This window comes from Agelaius phoeniceus, chromosome 5, assembly GCF_051311805.1.
Source record: "Agelaius phoeniceus isolate bAgePho1 chromosome 5, bAgePho1.hap1, whole genome shotgun sequence".
Taxonomy (NCBI): domain Eukaryota; kingdom Metazoa; phylum Chordata; class Aves; order Passeriformes; family Icteridae; genus Agelaius; species Agelaius phoeniceus.
The window spans coordinates 34,908,990-34,930,980 of NC_135269.1; the positions used below are offsets into that span (position 1 = coordinate 34,908,990).

Consider the following 21,991-nt stretch of genomic DNA (forward strand, 5'->3'; position numbering starts at 1 on the left):
GTCTTATTTTGAAGGAGTTAAGTACATTAAGTAGTAACAACTGCAGTAATATATTTATTACTTTGATAAAAATTAAAGTTGTTTGCTATAATGGGAAAATGTTGGGGTATAACTGCACTGTGATTAAACTAAATTCAAATGATTTATATCTGAAAGGTGTCCGGCAAGAGTCAGTATCTACTGGGCGGTATGATCTAACCAAAGTTTTACACACTCAGTCAATGCTGCTTGCTGTTTGCATAACACCATTGTATGCAGATGCATATGTCCACTTCGCAATAATCTGTTGCTTTTGCCTCTCACCCTCTGGAAAAAAAATCTGATTGTAGAGTACTGATAACTGCAGCTGCTTTTAAATGAGATACACTGCATCGTCTGACACAGGAAAGCAAGCAATCAAGCTATAAACCCCAGAGTCTATTGCATTAGCTGCTCATCTGTTAGATGTGTTGAAAAATAGGTTTAAACAAAATAAAAATGTATCTGCACTGCAGACTGCAGTGTGGTATAGAAAACCCTAAGCTCACTTTCCGTAAGCTGGCTTGTTATATAGTCAGTGCAATCAAGTTCATATACAAAGGATAATTTCTCCTGCTTCTCAGGTAAAAAGGGAAATAAAAGGAAAATTAAACTATACGAGAAATGCAGAAAATATTCAAGAAACATTTTCTCAAGAAGCAGCTGATCTCATGTAACTAGATTTCTTTGGTACTGAGCTAAGTCCTATAGTGTCAGTTGTATCAACTGTTGCAGTTTGGAGTGTGGACAGATCCCACTGAGCTGAGACAGATGTTTCAGCTACCTTTGTTTGCTTGTGAAAGCTTATGCTTTTGTGCTTGTATCTTTCAATATTCTTGCTTGTTTCTGATAATTTTCTGCATTTCTTGGATATTAAGGTCTTAAAAAAGCCTAGCTCATGAAAAATAAATCCAAACAAGTTGTATACTTAAAACCTTTCTAAATTAGTGAAAAGGAAGGGGTATTTTTGTAGGACTTGATATGAATTTCTCTATCTCTTCCTCTTTGGATGTTAAAATTCCATATTGACCAAATTTCTATGTATCACTGCCGTCACAAGTTTTCTGTCCACACTATGCTTTTGGTTGTATGATCTTTGAAACTTGAAGTATTTCACTGTTACCACAGTATTTACAAGCTGTAATTTTTAAAACTTTGCATTGTTCAGCATTAACACACATCTTCTGATTTAGGAAAGAAGAGCGCTAGAAAGAAGGATATCTGAAATGGAAGAGGAACTGAAAGTAAGTAAATTAGTACACTATTAGTTACAAAGTGTATTACTATGTCAGTAACACATGTAGTCTTACTGGTATTTTTTATTATTATTACTGTTGTTGTTGTTGTTGTTGTTATTACTACTATTATAATAAATTACCAGTATTACTGGTTTCTATAATTTCACTAGAAGATAACTAAGTTACAGCTGCATGTCAGAGTCACTCCTGTCACACAGCTTGTAGCAAAGCTGTGGTGCTGGCATAAGCAGCTGTACAGGTACGATTGCGAAGAAGGTGCTGAGTTCTAGGATTCTATAACATGGCTAACAAGAAACATTCAGAGGTGGTTAGAGTGAATCATATCTTAAGCTAATCAAGATGGAATAGCAGTCTACAATTTTGATGTGATACTCCTTGGTTTTATTTATAGTTACTATTATTAAAATGCATTATCATTAAATAGTGGTAGCATATACTTGTATAGATATTTAAGCATTAAATGTTGTTTCAGTCTTTATCTCATGCTCTTTATTAATTAGATGGCATCTTACAATGCTGATAGAAAAACTTCTTTTTGTGTAGTGGGAATCAGGTTTTACTTAACAAAATGCAGTAGGTAGATTTGAGCTGTTGACAAATGACACTTACCATATTGATTTCTGCTTTTTTCACCTATGTATAAAGTGAATCTCAGAAGCAATATTCTTTTTAAAATAAATTACATTTCTGTTTGTTTGCATTTTTTAGCCAGTCTTTATCAATGTTAAACCCTCTGATATCATTAAGAAGGGTGAGAATTTGGGTGGGCTTATTTTCTATTATGTCCTTTCGTATAAACATTGGATATGGCCTAGAAAATTAATAGAATTTAAGTGGAATGTGAAAATACCATTATTTTCACATTTGATATTTGTCAAATTTGTACTGCTTAATAAGAAGTTTCCTTTTAAGCTCATTTTTGAGCTCCCTCTGGTGCTTGGAAATGGCATAAACTTCCAAATACTTTTCATTAAAATACATGCACCAAGTTCTGTTGAAGTAATTGAAGCTGACAGGCAGAACAGCAACTGTGATGCCTCTGGCTCCCTTGGATTCAGACCAAGATAGTTTGCTGTAAGGCAGGATACAAGGTCTGTGATTCCTTGAACGGTCTTCAGAAGTGAAATACAGAAAAAACAAACTATGATAGAGGAAAATAATGGTCTGCCTAAGAATAAAAGACAGGATGTGAGCTTCTAGGGAAAGCAGGGCTTCTGATAAAAATAGAGAATATGGATATATTGCTTTTTCCAAAAGTTCACTTTCAATAAGCAAGAAGTGAAGGTTTTTAATTAAAGATTAAATATTCTTTCCATAGTTTGTTGCATAGTTGTTTAAAAGTATCTGTTAAACGTCATTATGTCATTATGTACAGGGTTTTGAATAGGAGATTCAGTTTGTGCAATTAGGATGTTAAGTGAAGAATTCCAGGAATAGCTCTCATTGTTAATGCATCCTGAACTGTTTTGGAAAGCTGTGACTAATCACTACTGGTACTTAGATTGCTTTTCAAGAATGTGCCACTTCTTTGATGCTTTCCTTTCACAGCAGCTTATTTACTTTAAACAGGACTGTTTCTTCTAAGTTTTCTTTCAGTTCTGCTCATCTAATATACATGTGGATTTTTTTCTCATTTTCACTCCTATTTCTTTGATTCCTGCAGAAGCTGCAACAAATAAAGCAGATTCAATCTTTGAAACACATAAATGAGCGACTGGTGACTGAGAATAGGGCCTTGACCCGAGTGCTTGCCAAGTTGTCAGGGTCCTGTAGGCAACTGCGCTCTGTGGACTTGTAATTTCTTCCTTCTCCTTTGTTTAGCCAGGCAGGTGTTGGCATTCAGTTTGTGCTTGGGCAGAATTTTACTATTAACACTTGTGTGTCAGAGACTGACTCAGTGTTGCTCGGTTCTGGAGGTGTGGCTACAGCTAAAGCATGGTGCCCAGTGTACAAGCTGGAGGTATTGCAGATGGAGTGGTGTGGTATTGCCCCTGCTAGCACTGAAGCTTGTCCTTGAAAATAAATTGGCAAGGATCTAGGAGACCTTTGACATGTTAAAATCTTGGCAACAACTGAAAGGATTTGGGTTTGCATGAGGATACACTAAAGTCAGTCTCTTGTTTTGATGTTTGTGTAAATGCTCAAACAGATTTGCCTCTAGTTTCTAACAAATTGAAATTCAGATTTGAGCTTTCTTTCTGCAGTTTGGTTTAAGTGCATAGAGTTGGTAAAAGTTTAATCTTAACAAAAAAAGAGTGTTTGAGAACCGGTTTCAATACTGCGCATTCCTGAATGGCTGCATTAGCAACTATTTTTCTTACATTTCTGTATTTCAGTGTTTCAGAGGGGACCAAAGTATTGTTTTTTCAGAAATGTATTGGAATTTCAAGGTGATTACTGTTTTCACTTTAACTTCCCATTTGGGTCTTGCCAATCCTTATTTTTACAGAAACAATTTAAAACATGCTGTTCTAGCACAGAGTTAAGATCATTGATTTATATTGCTGTACATATAGGCATCCCAGTGTGGATGAGAGTCCTACAGTGCATGAACTGTAAAATCACAGATACAAAACAAACTCTGCCTAGTGTGTCAGATTGGTTCAGATCCCTTCTGATAAGAGTATGAACTGCTTTGAGTTTCATCTTGGAAAACAGTGCTAGCCTGTTGTTCTTAGTGTTATTTCAGGGATGTTACAGAAACCCATGGAAGGTTCAAAACTTACATAAAGATAAAATGGGGTTTCATTCTACACCAAACCTATATGCCTTTTTTCCTCTTAAATATAACAAGTGTCTAGGCTGGAGTTTACAGTGAGCTTTTAAGATGTGTAGTTGGAAAAAACAAACCAGCCTTCTGCACAGTGACTCTTGCTAAAATGCTTCCTTTCATCTACCCCTCTTCCCACTTGGAAAGAACGCGATGAGTGTGCATTCTGCTCAGAATCTGATCTCGGGTTTTCCTCATTAAGAGGCCTGAAATGAAGAGGTTTATCCTTTTGCTTGGTGTCTTTCTGGAATTGGACTAGTATTAGGATGTGGTGTTCCTCATCCAGGCCCTGTACTCCACAATGCTCCCTTGTGTTAACCCTTGCTGAGGAAGTGAAGTCAGCTCGCTGACCTGGCTGAAAACAAATCCCTTTGTTCATAATAGTACTCGATCCATCTCACCCCAGTATTGTTGGTTCACTAAATTAACTGTGCAGAAAGCAGCGGGAGCACGCTGCTGCATGAGGAGGCAGAGCAGTCCCTTTAGGGCTGTCCATCTTACACCAGCCTCAGCAAACAATGTGGTTTTTCAACACAGCTGAGCTAATCTAATGACTGCTGTCCACATCTACACATCCATACTGTCTTTTTCTTTGCTAGCACTGGCATTCCTTTAACCATGGTAAGCCATTTGGGGTGTTAACCACAGAAAACCATTCAGTATTCCTCTCCATAGCAGGAGTTTTCAATGGCAGGTGGTTGTGGAGCTTGAGTAGCCTGACCAGCAAAAGAGAAGCAGTGGACACACATCAGGAGCCTTGACAGTATGGTGGTAGGTTAACAATAGCAGTGTGCCTGAGTAATCTGAGCAGGTACTTGAGCAGTTCATGAGCTTTTTGTAATCGTTATTAACCAAGTTGTTTTGTATGTACAAACTGGTAAATCTTCCAGCACACAGAGACTTGATTATTACTTTACAGATCTGAGATGGCTCCACATATGTCAGATGATTATTGAATCATGATTTGCTAAATTATAATACTGCAAAGTTACTAGCTAGTCATTATACAGACAGACAAAACAGTGCATTTTTAATCGAATCTTATCACAGGAAGATACTTTGCTATTTTAGTGAGAAGCAAATTGGAATTCAAAGTGCAGTGTGTTACTGTAATTTTATTGAATTTGCTACAAAGGCCTTTTTTCCTCCCTCTTGACATTAAACGTGTATGATGTCACCTCACGAGAAGTTTGAGTACCCATAGAAATGCACTGCTCCAAGAGATTTGTTTAAAGTATGTGGGGATTAGTATAGATGAGAAGTGTAAGTATTTTAAGTTACATGTTCTTATGCTTCCTGATGAATCTCCTGCTATTGACAGAACTGTAGAATTATTTAGATTGGAAAAGACCTCCAAAATCATCAAGTCCAACCAGTACCCCAGTCCAACGACCCCTAAACCATGCCCTGCGTGCCACATCTACACATCTTTTAAATACTGTCAGGGATAGTGACTCCACCACTTCCCTGAGCAGTTTTGCTTGACAGCCATCTTGGTGAAGAAATTTTTCCTACTATGCAATACAAACATCTCCTAGTGCAACTCAATACCATTTTATCTTGTCATATACCCCTTTTGTCTCCTACAAGTCTTCCCCTATGCTCTAGTAGACTCACAACAAAAGAGAGTATTTCCTTAAGACCTATTCTACCTATTAATTGAATCAGGATTAAAATCTACCTACAGAGATTTGCAGATATATAATGGTACTGGATTATGTTAAAGCTCTAATTTTGAACAGTGGATTTTGTTAAAAGTAGTTCACCAGAAAATCTACCTCTCTGTGGGTCTGTCTCTATGTAATTAACCATTGTGGGCTGCACCTCCCTCTCTGCTCAGTAAGTTGAAAGAGGACTGTGACATTCCTGGGTTTACTTTGAGGTTTCATTGGAATGCATACACAATGCTACTCAAGGTACCTATTTAACCAGTACAAAACCAGACTCCCTTGATTCCCTGTGCATGGCTAGATGAGGGTTGTTGTGGTTTCACCCAGTACCTTTGATATGAAATCTGTGGCAGAATGGAAAGGAGGAAGAAAAGCTTTTGGTTGGTTTGCCTGAACAAATGGCTGTTCCATTGTTTGCAGACACATGCATGTTGTCTGATAAGACCCCTATCTTGGACAACAGTAGTTATTTTTTACAGCTTAGACTTTAACAATAATGCTTGACAATTGCAAAATGATCACTCATGTTGCCCAATTTCAAACATATTTACATAGTTTTTGAAAGTAATCAGCATTTTACAGCTCTTTTTGTTCAGAGCACAGCTCTCACTTGGCTATAATGAAAGCTTCCCTGTGACTCTAAAGAGCTCAACTTCAGTGGCTTTCCCTCGGCTCATCCATAAAACAGAGTTGGAATCAAGGATACCTGAATGATTTTTGACTACTCTAATTGTAGAAACCACCTTTTTTCTTCTTATGATCTCCTGTCAACTTCCTTTCACATACTTTGGTATTTGCAGGGAAATAAACTACAGGGAGATCTACAAGCTCAGTAGATTCACTTTGAAAGAGTCTGCAGTTCAGTGAAGTGAGTGTGGACAGGAGATGTAGAAATGAAACCTCTAGTGCACAGTTAACTGACCCTGCATTTTTAAACTTCCTAGTTCTTTCTATTCCATTATAATGTTCTGAATATAATGGGATTGAAAGTATAATTTTGCTTAAATAAAATGAAAATAAATAGTGCCAAAAAAATAATGAAGAAGAGGGTAACAGGTGTTAGGTAGGTTGGTAGCTGAACTTCCTGCATACACTTGCACTTGAGGTTACTGAGTAGCCACTGTGCAGGAATAGGTGTTACCTCCTGTGTGAAACCCCTGCTAGAATCCATAGGGGTAAATAGCTGTGAGTGTGATAGGTCGTTTGTTATCAGTGTGTGAATGTAGGTACAGAGAACTACTGAGATAATTTCTGGTTTCTCTGGAAGCTGAATTCTCCCAGTATCAACTTCTGTGCCCTGACTTGTCCTCCTTTCCTATCTGATCCTGTCCAACTCTCACCTCATTTGGCTTCTGCCTTGCAGCTTTTGTGCTTGTGTGTCACCTATCTCCTTTGGCAGCCGTAACTTGCCGATCCCTAACCTGTCTGCCTGAGTGTGTAGCCTGGTGTTGCTGTGATCTGTTTCAGTGATCTGATCTTGTGTGAACTATGCTATTCAGGGACATGATCTCAAATTACAGGATGTGTGCTTCAACATGACTTTGGAAGTGGTTGGAGGATTAATGCTATGAGCTAACAAGCTGAATCACCCTGTATCTGATCAGGATGAAATCATCCAAGGGCACAGTGGTAGAGATGCTTAGCCACAGCATGTTTTTTTGAAACTCTGCAAGTGCAGTATAGACAAGCCTCTTTAAATTGTTGGTAGTTAATTTCCCTCTGCCCCCCTTCCTCCCCCCTGGAATTTGAAGTATTTCATTACTTTCCTCATGCTACTATAAATGCTTTTGTCAGAGGCTGGTCATCTGCACCACTGAGTTTTAGTGCATCTAGTCCAAGCAAATGAAAACTTCTAATCTCTAACCCTTAAATGTATCATGCTCTAAAAGGGGATATTTTTCTGAACTGCTGATATGAAGTGTGAGAACTGCCAAGATAATTAAGCTGAATAAAGATTTTTACTCACAGTCCCTGTCTAGTCTTGCTGCTTTTACTTGGGGTGTAGCAGCAAATAACCACCCTGTTTCATTTTTCGTAGATGCTACCAGACCTGAAGGCAGACAACCAGAGGCTAAAAGATGAAAATGGGGCCTTGATCAGAGTTATAAGCAAACTTTCCAAATAAAAGGTTTACTACAGCAGCAAGTAACGGTATTGCACATCACTAATAACTCCAGTGGACCATGGTATGGCAGTCACTGGAAGTGTGGGAAGATCCTTCGGAGACTGTCATTTTCAGATATCCTGCCAAACACCCTCTTACCTGTGTGTTTTTTTGTATCAAGATCATTGTTTCTGTTAAAATGCAGCTGCTGAGAAGATAAAATGACTGAGAAATCTTGTTTACAGCCACAGCATAATAAGGAAAGTATTCAAGGCCAGATACGCCTCAGATATTTAACCAGTAAGCCTTAGTTGTACATAAACACTTTACATCAACAAAAGCTTTCAGCTCTCACAGATGACAGTTACTCAATAACATTTTTGTTGTGCCACAATTCCCATTTTTTCCTATACTCAGTTTTTCTTTAAGATTTAAGTTTGGATTTTTTTTTTCCCTTCTAATTTTTTGTGTACCAGATTTTCTTGTACAGTGTTTTCACAGCTTTACCATTTGCAGAGACCACACACCCTTTTAAATTACATAATTTGTGTAGCTAACTAGAATTGTATTGTCCAACCACCTGGAACAGAGATGTTTGGTGGAACATTTGCTTTCACTGTTTGTGCAATATGCATTTACTTCCTATACAAAATGCTTTAAAAGTCAGTTGAAACTAGAAATATTTTAAGAGTCCTGTTTTCTGCCTTTATTGGTCACTTTAAAAAAAAAAGAAAAAAAAAGAAGTTTGTAGTGAAAGATGTTAGATCCTGTAATCGTCACATTCATTTGAGCAGGTACTGAGTGATGCTGTATATATAAATGTGTACTGGTTTGATTTTTCAGACCACCACGTGGCATGCTTGAATATATTTCCCTATTGCAAATGTCTGTTAATGCAAATTAGGCTATCCAGAATAGTGTGTTTAACAAAGTTCGTTAATTTTTATGGTATAAAGAATTTAGACATTGTACATTGTATGGAGCCCTATCTTTACAAAAGGTCTAAACTATATAAAAACTTTATTATCTTTTTGTCCCATTTTTTTTCATTTGATAGTGTTCACCATAATAAAAAAATGCATAAATATAACTGCTTCACTACATTTCACATACCTGTATTTATCTGAGTGCTGTCCAAAACTGTTGTGCTAGCCAAAGTAATGTACTAAATCATTTGAAAAGCATAACCCATTACACTCACAATAATGTTTATATGCACTGTTGTTGCCATGTGAGAAGGCATCCAATTTGATAACACCGTGTCAGACCATTTTATACATTTCAGTGGCCTTTAAAAACAAAAAAGTACTTAAGTGAAGATCGTTTTTGTTAGGAACAGCTTTTATATTTTCACTAAACCATTCAAAATATGACATCCTATTGGCACATAGTTTATTGCCTAAAACCACTGAACAGATCAGCCATTAAAACAAATTGTACATTGTAAAGCTTGTAGTAGCTATTGTATTATGGATTATATTGTATACTATATTAAATGTGAATTTGTACCCCTTCATTTAAAAAGGTTGTGTCCTACTGCCTACTTGGGGGGGAGGGAGGGTTAGCTTTACAGGGGTGGGATATGTTTTGGTAAGGAAGACATGATGTCCTCTCTCTGTTGATTGGTTTTTTGAAGATGTAAGGTTATGCTCTTACTACCAAGCTCAGGATTTTTGATTTTAAAGGTACACGGATAGTTTGAGATATCTTATTGTAATTGATCTGTATGAGAGGTGGGTCTGAACCATAGGGACTTCCATTGTCTTATGCTAACATAAAGAATTGAATGGCTGCAACATATTGAGTTCTGTTACAAGACAGTTAGGCATATTCTGGATTATATTTGGTAAAGTTTGGGTGCCTGTGGATGATTAAATACGTGTTTCTAATATTTTAGTGTTTTATATTTAGGTTATTTATTCTTTATATCTAAAAAATGAATGGCTACTGTGCTATATTGATTTTATTGGTAGTACTGAGCAGACCTTGTATCTGCATGAAACTAGTTGCAAAACCCACTATTTTGGAAAAAAAATGTATTTTGACATATACAAATAAACTGAATACAAAATATTTTAAATGTGTGAAAGTTTTACTGATAAGACATTGAAATTTGTTATGAATTTAAACCATGTTATAAGTTTGCTATTTAAATTCTTTGGTGGGCATTTTTCATTCATTGCGTTACTTGGATGCAAGGTTCAAGTACCTTTCAAAGATTGTAATCAGATTGTGATTATTTGCACATCATTGTACATGCACAGCTGTAAATGCAACAGTAAAAATGCCATATTTATGCAATCTGTAACAACTTGGACAAATGTTTATATATTTTACATAAACCTGTCTGTGTGCAGAATCTGAGAACCATTTTTTATGTGATATTAACCTAATCTCACAAAGCAATTGCTAAACTTGTGTCATTGTCTTATTGTTCCTGATTGTGTTCAAGATCCATTGTATCCCCAGAAAATCCAGCTACAACAGAAAGAAAAATGGGTCATGGAAGACTATTTTTTTATTTAGGAGACTGTTTGCATGTAAGAAGCATATTATTGCTGGCTGGTGACCCTGACAAGCTTCCTTAAATGACTAATGCCTTAAATGGTAATTCAGACCAGCAACTTAGATTTTCAGGGGACTTGTCACAGTATGGAGAGGGATCTCTGTGCCCAGAATTAATGTCAAACACAGAGGCGTGGAAGTAGCTGGTGTGGAGAGTGAAGAGGCAAAGGACCTGCCCAGAACCAGCTCCAGCCGTGGAGGGAGCCATAACCTGAGGAGGAGGAATTGAGTGCAGGACACTTGAGTGGGAGGAGAGTGCAGGAAGCATGGCTGCATACGGGCTGCCTGACCTTTATGGCTCCAAACAATAGCAGTTATCTAGAAGAAAAAACTCAGGAGCTGGAATTTCATTTCTTGTCCTCCTTGTCTCCCTTGTCAACAATTTCCTCTGAGCCTTCCTAATTCCTACTTCATACTGTTTTATTGCTGTTTCCTGGCCAGATCCCCAAAAGCACAGTTACAATTCACAGCACGTAGGTCAATGCATTTGTTTACTCAGCACCAAGTACAAAATGTGAATCTCAGGATTCACTCATTTAGAAATACTGTCCTAGCTAAACTTGGATTGTGCTCACATGAACATTGAACTGGTAATAAACTTACCTGTCCAGTATTCCTAGCCACTGTTCATCTGCTGCCATAAGAGCAATTGGGTTGCTATACAAGAGTCCTCTCATTTCTATTTTAGGAAGAGTAGTTACTTATGTATGTTTTAGACAAGGAAAAAGACATGCTTTTGGGTTTCTGAAGATACCTGCCTTAGGAGATTTGTGCTGAGAGAGAAATTTTAATTATTTCACCTCTATCAGACACAAATGGACTCCATCTGAGAAGGCTTCTACCCCTGTTAGCTGGCATAACCATGAGGTTTATAGTCAAGAGTGATGATATAATGCCAAAATATTATGGTAGAAAGGAAATTACACCAAAAAAGGGCAGGGAGTGAGGAAAAAGTATGCCATGATGTCAGACTAGGAAAGGCAGGACCATGTCAGAAAATGAATGGTTTGCGTGGTGACATCAGAACAAAATTGGCCCCAAGTCAAGAGTTCAAGGCCAAGCCCCATCTCATCCAAACTCCTGAACAGAGAAATGTCCAGTGCAGCCAACAGTATGAGTTATGGCTCACTGCTGGCTCATAATGCTGTTCAAAGGAGATATTAATTTATTTCTAAATTGAGTATGAAATCATCATTACATTGACTTGATGTGGTGATCCTGGAAGTATCTTGACTTCCCGCAGCTGGCACTTTACTGTTCTTTTATGATCATCTTGAGGTATTACTCATCTCAGTAGCACACCAGCTCCTCAAGAAAGGAACATGCACTCTTTTGTCTCTGCCCTTTTGCTTGTGATCTTGTGACAGACGTGTAAATGGAGGTGGCCAAATCTGCCATGCTGAAATGTGGTGCAGCTGTGGATCCTGGGAAGCTCCAGGCTGGGCCTCCCTAGAACGAAGAGTGGGCAAGGGCTCTTGGCAGCTGAGGCCTCAAGCCTGTGCAGCATGGGAAGTGTAAGCAACTCATTTTTAGTTACACTTGAAGTCACTCTTCACCTTTTTGTAGTAGCTTCAGTTTCTCTAACTTGACGTGGTACAGTGTGGCCAGTAGTTAATGACGGTGCTTTAATTGTGCAACTGGAGGATTAATAATGTTTTATAGATGAAATTTATTGGCAGTTACAATCCAGAGGACTGTTAAAGCATAACACAAATTCACTATACAATACACATTTTAAAAAGCCAACAAAACAAACTCCACAGCCATTACACAGTTTTTGGGGGAGGGTACTTTGAAAGAGACAGAGGAACATGTCAGTGCATTGTAGGGGGTTGCTTTCCCACTTGCTTTAAAGGTTCTTTTGAACAGTTCTGTTGCAGCTCTACTGGTCACCTCTGTGAAATTACAGTTTTTTCCCACATAGGGATAGCCAGTCTGTCTGCTAGGGAACAGAAGAAATGCTCTTAAGTTTTTCAGAAGAAGCTCTTGCTATTCATGGTTATGTACACACTGTTACATTTAGCTGTGGTGATTCAGCTTCCTTAAGTTCTTAAATCAAAGCCACATGAGTGAAAAAATGCTGGCAACTGGAGTTACTTACTTTACATTTGTTTTGATTGCAGGAGCAGCAGTGGAGCTGGTTAGAGACTAGTAGCAAATAATATTTTGCTCAGCCTCAATGTAGATATAAAATAAGACTAGAACTTACGTGACAGGTGACTGCAGGTTCCTGCACTGAAGACAGAATTAAAAAGCAAAACAAAACCTCCCAAACTCACAATTAATTGCTCACTTTAAAGGGAGACCTGCTGCCATACTGATGAGGTAATCGGCTATTCCTGCTTGTGTCAGCACCTCCCCATTTTGTATCACTGATTAGATAGGAAAAGTATGTAGCCTTTAGAGAAAGGAGGAACTGTTCAGTTCTTTCATCTGAAAACATCACCTGTTGGATGTCTAATATTTCTCATCTGGCCCAGGGACAATTACAGCAGGGACAAAAGCCCCACATTCCAACTCTAATTATTTCACCCTTCTTGCTTGGGTTCTACACGTCTGTTTTGCAAACCTATTCAAGCTTAGCAGGAATAGTTAGCCAATACAGTGCGATTCATCTTCTGGTGTGGTCTTTTCCCTTTGCTTTATTTGCAGGAGAAGAAAGAAAAAAAACACAATCAAGTATGGTGGGTGGTAGGAAAGAAGCTATTTATTTATTTGGTACCATCTTCCTGTGCTCCCCCATTGCTCCACATAGTCCTTGGAGCAGAGACTCACTGGGCTGAATTGCTCTTTGAGCAAAGCAGTGCCTGCTGCACTGCCTGGGGTGGGACCCCAGCAGGGCTGGCTGCTGCACCTCCCCCTGCCTTCATCTCTCCCCGGGCAGAAAACAGTCCTTGCCCTTGTTTGTGGCTGCTTAGATACACATTTTAATGATGCCTCTAATTCCACAAAAGATAGACCTGCTCTGAGGGAATTGCTACATTGCAGCTAAAATGAAGCTTCTGCTAAATGTGGTTACTTGGGCCTACACCCCACGTCTGACAAAAAAGCGTGAGTTTTTACATCAGCTGGTACAAAATACACATTTACACAAAACTACACAATATACACATCTTGCCACACAGTCCAGTCACTGCCCAGAAAGATTTAATGAAAAAGATTTAATGAAAAGTCAAAATCCACATTTACATCAACTGCAGATAGTGGGGGTGATTCTTCAGCTGTTAGCAGCTCAGCTCTAATTTCAGCTGTATGAAAAGCACCAAATTAGACTAAGTTCTTTCCTCCCACTTAACCCATGGCTATTGGCAATGCATTATGTTAAGTAATTGCCCAGTAGTGCAGCCACAGCCACTCTCTGTGCTTTATGAAAATAAGAGAGCTTTCACTACAGGATTGTATGATGCTTCTTTATGTGCATTAAAAAGGCACAGCTCAGAAATATAAGGGGGAAGGAGCAGAAACGATACTCCTGAAGCGCTAATATTACTTTACCAGTTTCTGCCTAGAAATAATGACCCTGAGATCAGTTTCAGCCCGTGGAGGAGCTCCGAGGCGGCAGGGCCGCTGGGGCCGGCGTAGCCGGGAGGTGGCACCAGACGGCTTCGCTTCCCCCGGGCTGCTCCCTCGGGGCTCCCCGGGGCTGCTCCCGGGCTCCCGCCGTGCCGGCCAGCTCTGGCCCCGCAGCCAGGCAGGGGCAGAGCCTGAGCCCGCTCCCCGTCGGTCTGGGAGTGCAGCACGGCTTCTGCACCTGTCCCTCCCGCTTTGCCCTCGACACCCGTGCGTAGGAATGGCTCAAACGACCGTGCCTGGAGGAAACTCTGCCGCCTCTGATGTAAACTGAGCCAGGTCTAGTATGACCGATGAAGCGTGGCAGAGAGCCGCAATCTCAAATTCATCGATACCAGGAACGCACTAGGTTAGTCTGAAGACGGCAAGGACTACTTTTAAATATCTTATACTGAAAGCCTGCGAAGGGAGCTTGACACCCTGGGAACGGCAAAGTGCGCTTGGCTCGGCTGGTGAGCTGAAATCCATCCCTCAGGAGGCAGAAGCTGTAACCAAGGAGGGCTGGCCAGTGGGGCTGACGGGAGGGATCCGTGTGAGTGCGGGCAGGCAGCCCTGCACAGTGAGCGCTCCCGTCCTGAGTGAAGAGACAGGCTGCGAACAGAGACACCAGGCACCACGGGACAGCTCTGCTACAGAGAAGAGGGACAGCAAAAAAAGTAATCCTCCATATCAAAAGCTGTCAAATCAGCGGTTCATAGCAGCACCGCACTTGGCTGAAATGCCGAAACACTGGTTAACTCCTTCTTGCTCAGCCCCCTTTGAGTGTCATCTATGTGCTGCTTGGCTGTGTGACCAGAGAGCTCTGTACGCTGTGAGGTCCTTGTAGTTCTTCCTTCAGTCCCTTCTCTGGCGCAGTACACCCTGGGCACTTACATCTTTCTGACCTCCTCAGCCTTTTCTGCTCAGTTCTGCATGGATGGGGTTCTGCCCTATTTCCAAGCCACCATCTAAAATTATTTTCTGTGCAAGAGAGGGCTTTGAAGTCTAATTACATTCCCTGCTATCCCTGGAGATAGCCATAAAAGACCCCCGAAGTCACTTCCCCCGGGACTTTGAGCACTAATTTCCCTTTGTATGGGGAGTGGCACTCAGGATTTCTACATGCAGGCACTGAGTGCAAGAACTCCTTCATATTTTACCAACAAGTCACTACAAGCTTACCGACATGCCACAGCTGCTGGAAAGAGCAGCCTCTCCTCCATCTCCTCACCTCAGCTGTCAGTTTTCTCAGTTGCTCCTGAGTGCCACCCCGACCATGAAAACTCCCCTTTGGACATTCATATCCCAGCACCCCCATTCAGTCCTTCTTGTACTTGCTGCCTATTTGTGGCCCCTCAGACCACCTCCCCTCCTTCTGCTTGCTTTGTGCACTTTCTGCTCATTTGCCACTTCTTTCTCCTGTTTCACTCCCCTGCAGACCTCATCATGGTTACATCTTCCAGAGCTCATTGCTCCCCAGTTCTGTCTTCAGCTGAATTTTCTGCTGTCCCAATTCCTCACTCCACAAGTGCAGCAGCCCCAACACTGCACGCTCTCCTCAGCCTCTGTTCCTCACCTCCCACTCCCCTTTCCTCACACTGCCTTATCCTGAGCTTCTTAGATCCCTAATGGTTTCAAAGACCCCATTAATCTTTTCCTGACCACTGGATTTTTTTTTTCACTGATAATCTAATCTTTGCCCAGCAGGAATGTCTCTACCCAACCAATGAGTTCCCACCTACCCTTGGTTATCTGTAATGCAAGGGGGTGGTTTTACCATAAACTAAGCCCACTCCTAAAAGTCACCTGTTCCCACTCAATCCTGTTATTCCCTCCTCAGGAATCAGCACTATTTTTCATAGGCTCCATTCCTCTAAACAGTTTCCAGAGTGAAAGGTCTTACACTTCTCTCTTATTTTCAACCCATCAAGGTGTTTGCAGGCATAATTCACTATTTCCTAGTTTTCCTTCATCTCATTTTGAGTGTCTTACAATAAAGCAAACCCATAAGGGGATGCCTGTTGGGTCCTAATGCTGGGCAATAAATAAATTGAGCATTGGCTGTGGGTTTGCTGAAGCATGCAGCTTGTCTTCTCTCAAGTAACTTTTGAACATAAAACTTCTTTTTAATATGTACTTAAAGCTTGTCATCTTGAAACAGCAAATCCTGTATTATAAGCAAATCACAACATTTGTTTTTAAGGACGTCCACATTTGTTTATATAAAACCATTACAATGGCACATAGATTTTGTTCCAATTTTCACAGTCTCAAACTTTTATCCTAAATGTTTATAGCATGGCCATGTATCATTGAAATAAAAATTGTAATATAAAATATCAACAAAATGTTAACAATAGGATGCATATTTTATTTATGTTCTTTAAGCTATTTGCTTCCTTTGTAGTCTGGTTTCATACACAGTCACTCTAAACTCTCCCAAGTGCTTCCCCCTCCTCTGCTTACACTCACTGACACGTCACTGCCATTGCTTGATTGTTGTTTGTGTTTGCTTTGGATACTTCCAGATGATTGCTACTAATAACTAGTACTAAATTCCTGAAATATCTGCCTGATTCTTTTTCCAAGGCAACTTCATTATGGTCTCATATGAAGCACAGTAGGCCCTAGAAATATTGTGCTGCAGGAGAAAAATAATCTCCAAATGAAGGGATAGCTCAAACAAAGCATTGTAAAAAGCCATCACACTAAATTCTGCATGCATCATCTACTGCATTTCAGCAAAGGCCAAGCTTCTTAGTCAGCTCTCTGAGGAGATCCTTCAGTCTTAACTATGATTCTTTTGGGGCATAGTTTTGTGCTCACTGCACTTTGCTACTGCGTGCAACTCATCACCTGAATGAGGTTAGATCAAAAGGATGAGGTATAATCAAGTTCAATCAAGAAGTAGACAGTGACAATCAAGAGGCCTAATTAATTTTTACTGTAAATTTGTATTGGTTTGTCAAAAAATCAAAATAGTTCTTGAGAGTTAGAATGCTGTTAATTAAAAAACAAAAAACCCCAAAACCGCAATACAACAGCCCTGAAGGATTATGAATTGTAACCAGTACCAACAAGACACAGACTGACAGTGAGCCAGGAACCACTGGATTTGGTTTCTAATTATTCATTTGCCTGCTTACATTTGGAGATACAGAAAGACAGGAACAGAATTCTCTTCGGTTCAGACCAAAAATCTGTTTAACAATGTTTTAAACTTATGAGCTAGCTGCATAGAGGTCACAGAAGTACCTTGAGTTGGAAGGGACACATAGGATCATTGCATCCAACTCCCTGTTTCTGCAGAACTACCTAAAACTAAAACAAGCATATGGTCACAGGGTGCTGTCTTTAACAAGAATGAGTAGGCTCCATAGGTGCTGGAAATATCATAAAAAGAAACAAAGATAAGGTTATCTTATAAGGTAGTTTACACCTATGATATTATTTCTGTCACATGGAGAGGTAGAGTCAGCTCTTTATCACCAAGGTGATAGACAATATCTTACATGGCACAGCAGTGGGGTAACCTGGCAGCCTCTCCACTAATGAAGATGGTGGCAGGCCAGCTGCACATTTAGGGTATGCCCAATAAATCAGGACTCTAGAGGACAATGTGGCACAAGGACAGGCCCTAGAAAACACCCAAGGCTGGCTCACATCCTTTAAGACTAGAGAGCTCTCTCTTATGAAGGAATACAAAGAGAGCAAAGCATCTCTGTTTGTTCCCAAAAGGGCAAGTCTGGAGCTGGACTAATAAACCAGCAAATGGCTAAATCCAATGGCTCTGTGTTATGCTCCCTGGTATTCTTATGGCAAGGAAGCACAGGCATTCTGAAGGAGCATTTTAGTTCAACAGACTCTGTGCTGCTCAACTATCTCTAGGTGGTATTGTGCATTAGAAAACCTATCCCAATACAAGTCACTTTATGCCTACCTACACTGAATTCCATCTGCTACTTTATCACTGCCATTCACTTTGTCAATTTGTTGTTTTTCACCTTCTCAATTTGTTGTGTTTCTTTCCAATTCTTTGATTTTGATGGATCTGTCATAGTGAAGAGCTCTGCTGCAAGATGCTCCCTAGGCTCCTTCATAGCAGGGAAAAGCTTTTTTAAAAAGTGCTCCTTTTGTATGGTGATCATATTCTGGCCCTACTGATCTGCCATCAGGGGAATTGCCTTTGGCAAACTAGTCCCCAGTCACACTTACAGGCCGCCTTACAGCATCCACCTTTTCCCCTCCTTTCCCAAGCACTGTGAGGCTCATCAGCATCAGCTTTTTCTCTACCTCCTCATACCTCACTGTTTAACATTTTAACTCTGTGTCTGTTTTTCCCTATTCCTCAACAAGTTGCTCTAGGGCATACTCACCTGGTTCACTGTTCAAATCTGACCCTCCAAGTACCTGTTTGGATGAAAAAAAGAGGTACCACAGTTGCTCAATAAACTCTGTCAAAACTATGCTGGCTGAACCACAAATAGCAAGGAGGTTAAGACAAACCAAGCCATTGCTCTATACCCTCCTGGTGCAGGACATGAGCAGCAGCAACAGAATTCTGACAGAGTCAGACTTGTAACTGTGGCAGAAAACATTCTCATCACACTTTTGAAGTCATCTGCACAGACACCGAATCCATTCCCATCCCCACTGTCATTCTTATCCAACAACTGCCAGCTGGAGACAGATGGCAATCTCTGCATTAATTTTTCATACTGTAAGATGAAATACTTAAAAAAAAATCAAGCAAACTTCTGTTAGTTTGTTTTTTTGACTTTTGACACTGCATCCGTCCATCAGACAGATGAATAAACTTTGCTGCAAGAAACAATACTAGTTTGTCTGTGAAACCAAACTAGTTCAAAGAAACTATATAGCTTTTCTTGTCAAATGATAGCAGAGTTCAAGACTGGTAAAACACATACAGAAACAAGACTAGAGGATGCACTCTAGGACTGATCTTGAATGCAGATGCCTCCTGATAAATCCAGCTATTTCACAAAGTTCTGTTTTATTTATACACAAAATTTCAAATCGGACCCTAGCACTTAAAGGGTTTAAGCTTCCACCTCAGTAGCACAGCAAATAGGATAAAACTGGCATTTCATTAAAAGCAGGCTTGTCAGATTTGTACAAGTTTGCAGACACAAACTGTAAGAAAGCAATCCATTTAAACCACTGACTACACCAACTAGAACATAATGTGTTGTTAGAACCTTAGAGAGGGAAACCTAGCCAGCAAGTGAGCACTATGGCCCCAATCTGTAGCGAGGGGGAAAAAGAGAATGATTTAATCAATTTCTGCAAGAACAGTTGAGGAAATGGAGAATCCCTGATGATAAGCTAAGCCTCTCAGAACAGTGTGCATAGCTCAGAAGTAGCAGAAGGTGGTATTTAATTGAAAGGGATAGCAGCTCACCTGCCTTTAGACAAAAACACCCAAGACTATTAGGAATAAAAGATTGAAAAAGAGGAGTATATGCCTGAGGACTATTTTACTTCCAGGTGGGATTTGACATTAGAAATGTCATGGAATATATGCAGGGAATTTACAGGAAGATTAGATAGAAGATACAGCCAGAGATTTAATGTGAAAGGTTTAAAGAGGTTTTTGAAATTTCATGGATAAAAAGAAGAGATGTTGCTACAAAAAGATGGCCATAAGATTTCAGAGTCACAGCAATTTTAAGCAACAGCATTTCGGAGAGATAGTGCAGAAATAAGTAGGTAGATGTGTTAGTTAGGGTACAGTGAGTGAGGGTTATCCAGCAGGTAAAATTTAAAGCAACAGAGAGGGAAGGTTTAGTGGAACAGCACTAGAGCAAGCTAAAAAATAACAATTACATGCTTAATAAGGCATGAGCAATAAAGCAAGTAGAGCAAGTGTGTGCCTGTAAAAGTTTGGACTGGGAGAAGAAAGATGAAGAATGCTGAGTGAATGAACTTCAAAGGGGATCCAGTATGGGAAGCAGCAGACAGGTGCACTAAGTGGAAGAGTGTCATGGAAATTCAAGTAATAGGAGAGGCAAAGTAAAGTCTGGAGCAGAAGGAAGAGTGTGTTTGAGAATCAGGCAGGTGAACACAGTAAACTCAACAGAGACTTTGGGGAGAGATGCTGAGGAGGGTGAGATGGAGGGAATGTTTCACTGCAGAACAAGAGTGTATATAACAAATGTTTGCCAAGCTCAGAGCATGATGGTAACAAGTAAACAGACATTGGGAAGGAATTTGGATGTTATCCTTAATTTTCTCAGCCATTAATATGTTTTTATGTTCTCTCTTTTATTTTCCAGTCCTTGAAAATTGCCACTTCAGAAAAGATTATGGCTCAGATAAACTTGAACTCAGAATGTTAACAAAGTTGGATAATTTGGTTTAATCTCTAGAAGAAATTATGACCATCTCAAGCAGTTTGCAACCCTTTACAAAGAAGGCAGCTTTGAAGTGCCCAACCCCAAAAGGCACTTCATTTCCTTGTGATTTTAAGAATGAATCATGGGTTTTACTCTAAATTAAAAAATGAAGTATTTTTTTCCATGGCAAAGGAGACCAAGATCATCCTACCCAATCCTGGTGGTAATTTTACCTCTAGGGAAGAATCTCATTCCAGAACATATAAAAACCAATATCTTAAGGCTTAAGGACCCTTATCATTACTCCAGTTTAAAACATAGCTAGTAAAATGAATTGTATTTCTAGGACTTAAGAATATCCTGAGGATTTTTTTTCCTTTGTAAGAAAAGAGAAAAGTGTTGTTCTAAAAATGTTTGCAAGCTATTAAGCTGTTCTCCCTTGTGGCAGAGGAAAACATGCAGCGTGATACTTAAACTATTTGGGACTTTATCCCTGAAAGCTCTCCAGCACAGACAACCTTATTGAGATGCAAACATCTGACAGTCAGCATTTTTGTATTGGGCACATAAGCCCAACCTCACTCACCACAACATAACTTCTGTACTTCTGTTAATTTATAACAGACTATAAAGCAAACAAAGCCTTTTTGGCACAAAAAACAAAACAAAACAAAACAAAAACCACCAAAAAACCCAAACAACACCCACCCACCCCCCACCCAAACCTTGCAATGTTTTTTAGAGTAGAGAGAAAAAAAAATCCAACAGCAGAGGCAGATGCAGCTAAAGCCTGGACATGTCAGCTCCTATACATAAGAAAGGTAGACACATGGGATGTGAAGCAGGGCAGGCACAGCTAAGCCTTGCTAGCTGCTACAGATTGCCACAGAGAGAGGGGCTCAAGGGGCAGCAGAGAAAGGAGGGTGTCCTAAGAACTAAAATACATTGTTATATTTCTCAATATACACAACATGCTGTAAGTGACAACTTTCTAATATGACTTTTTTGCTAATATTTGGCCAGCTGTGCTGCTCATGGTGTGTAATAATGAGGGTGTTACAGTTACATGATTCTCTCAAGAAAAGCTCTTCATTGTATAAATGGAAAAAAACATTACATGATAGGAGAGACAAGAACTCCTATCAGAAATCCTTTCTCTAGATTGTTTTCTAGAAATACAATCAAGTACTTGTCTGATTTTAAAACTCTACATATGAGTGTGCAGGTAAGATTTTTTCCTTTGGGAGAGTGCTTAGTCAGAACTTCTTTTGGGACCAGCTTTACTTATTTCATACTGCTGAGTAGTGAAGAGTAGCACTAGTGCAGAACTATGTTTTTACCATTTATTTTTCTGCCTATTTACAGCATTCCATCCCAACACTGAACAACTAGCTGATTTTGTTTGGGGATTTTCCCTTGGCCTGAAAGATAAGAGATTTCCTCTGCAGTAATGAAACTGCACCTCAACTTCCACATATATGAACATTTAAACACCAACCACCACACCAGAAACACCCCTAAATCCAAACCAGGGCAGAAATCAGATATGAGTTCAGAGAAAAGTCCAAGTAAATGAATGATCACCAGAAGGGCAGAGAAGGTTGGCAGGGTAAGACTGTGCCCACTGCTGTGAAAGAGAACGAGGTAGAGGCTTATTTAAGGCACAAGTGGCTACATGGACTAATCCTGTTATTTACATA

The 21,991-nt window shown here is 39.8% G+C and overlaps 1 protein-coding gene across 3 annotated transcripts in view; it reads left to right on the forward strand.

The window, feature by feature from the left end:
- The window catches only part of PPP1R12A (protein phosphatase 1 regulatory subunit 12A), a 113,219-nt gene extending 102,992 nt beyond the window's left edge, over window positions 1–10,227 (forward strand). For all 3 annotated transcript variants that reach the window (XM_077178792.1, XM_077178793.1, XM_077178794.1), the window contains 2 exons: window positions 1,212–1,262; window positions 7,756–10,227. In XM_077178792.1, the coding sequence (XP_077034907.1) occupies window positions 1,212–1,262; window positions 7,756–7,842 (138 nt within the window). In that variant the 3' untranslated portion in view covers window positions 7,843–10,227. The remainder of the gene's footprint in view (window positions 1–1,211; window positions 1,263–7,755) is intronic.
- The last annotated feature ends 11,764 nt before the right edge of the window (window positions 10,228–21,991 follow it).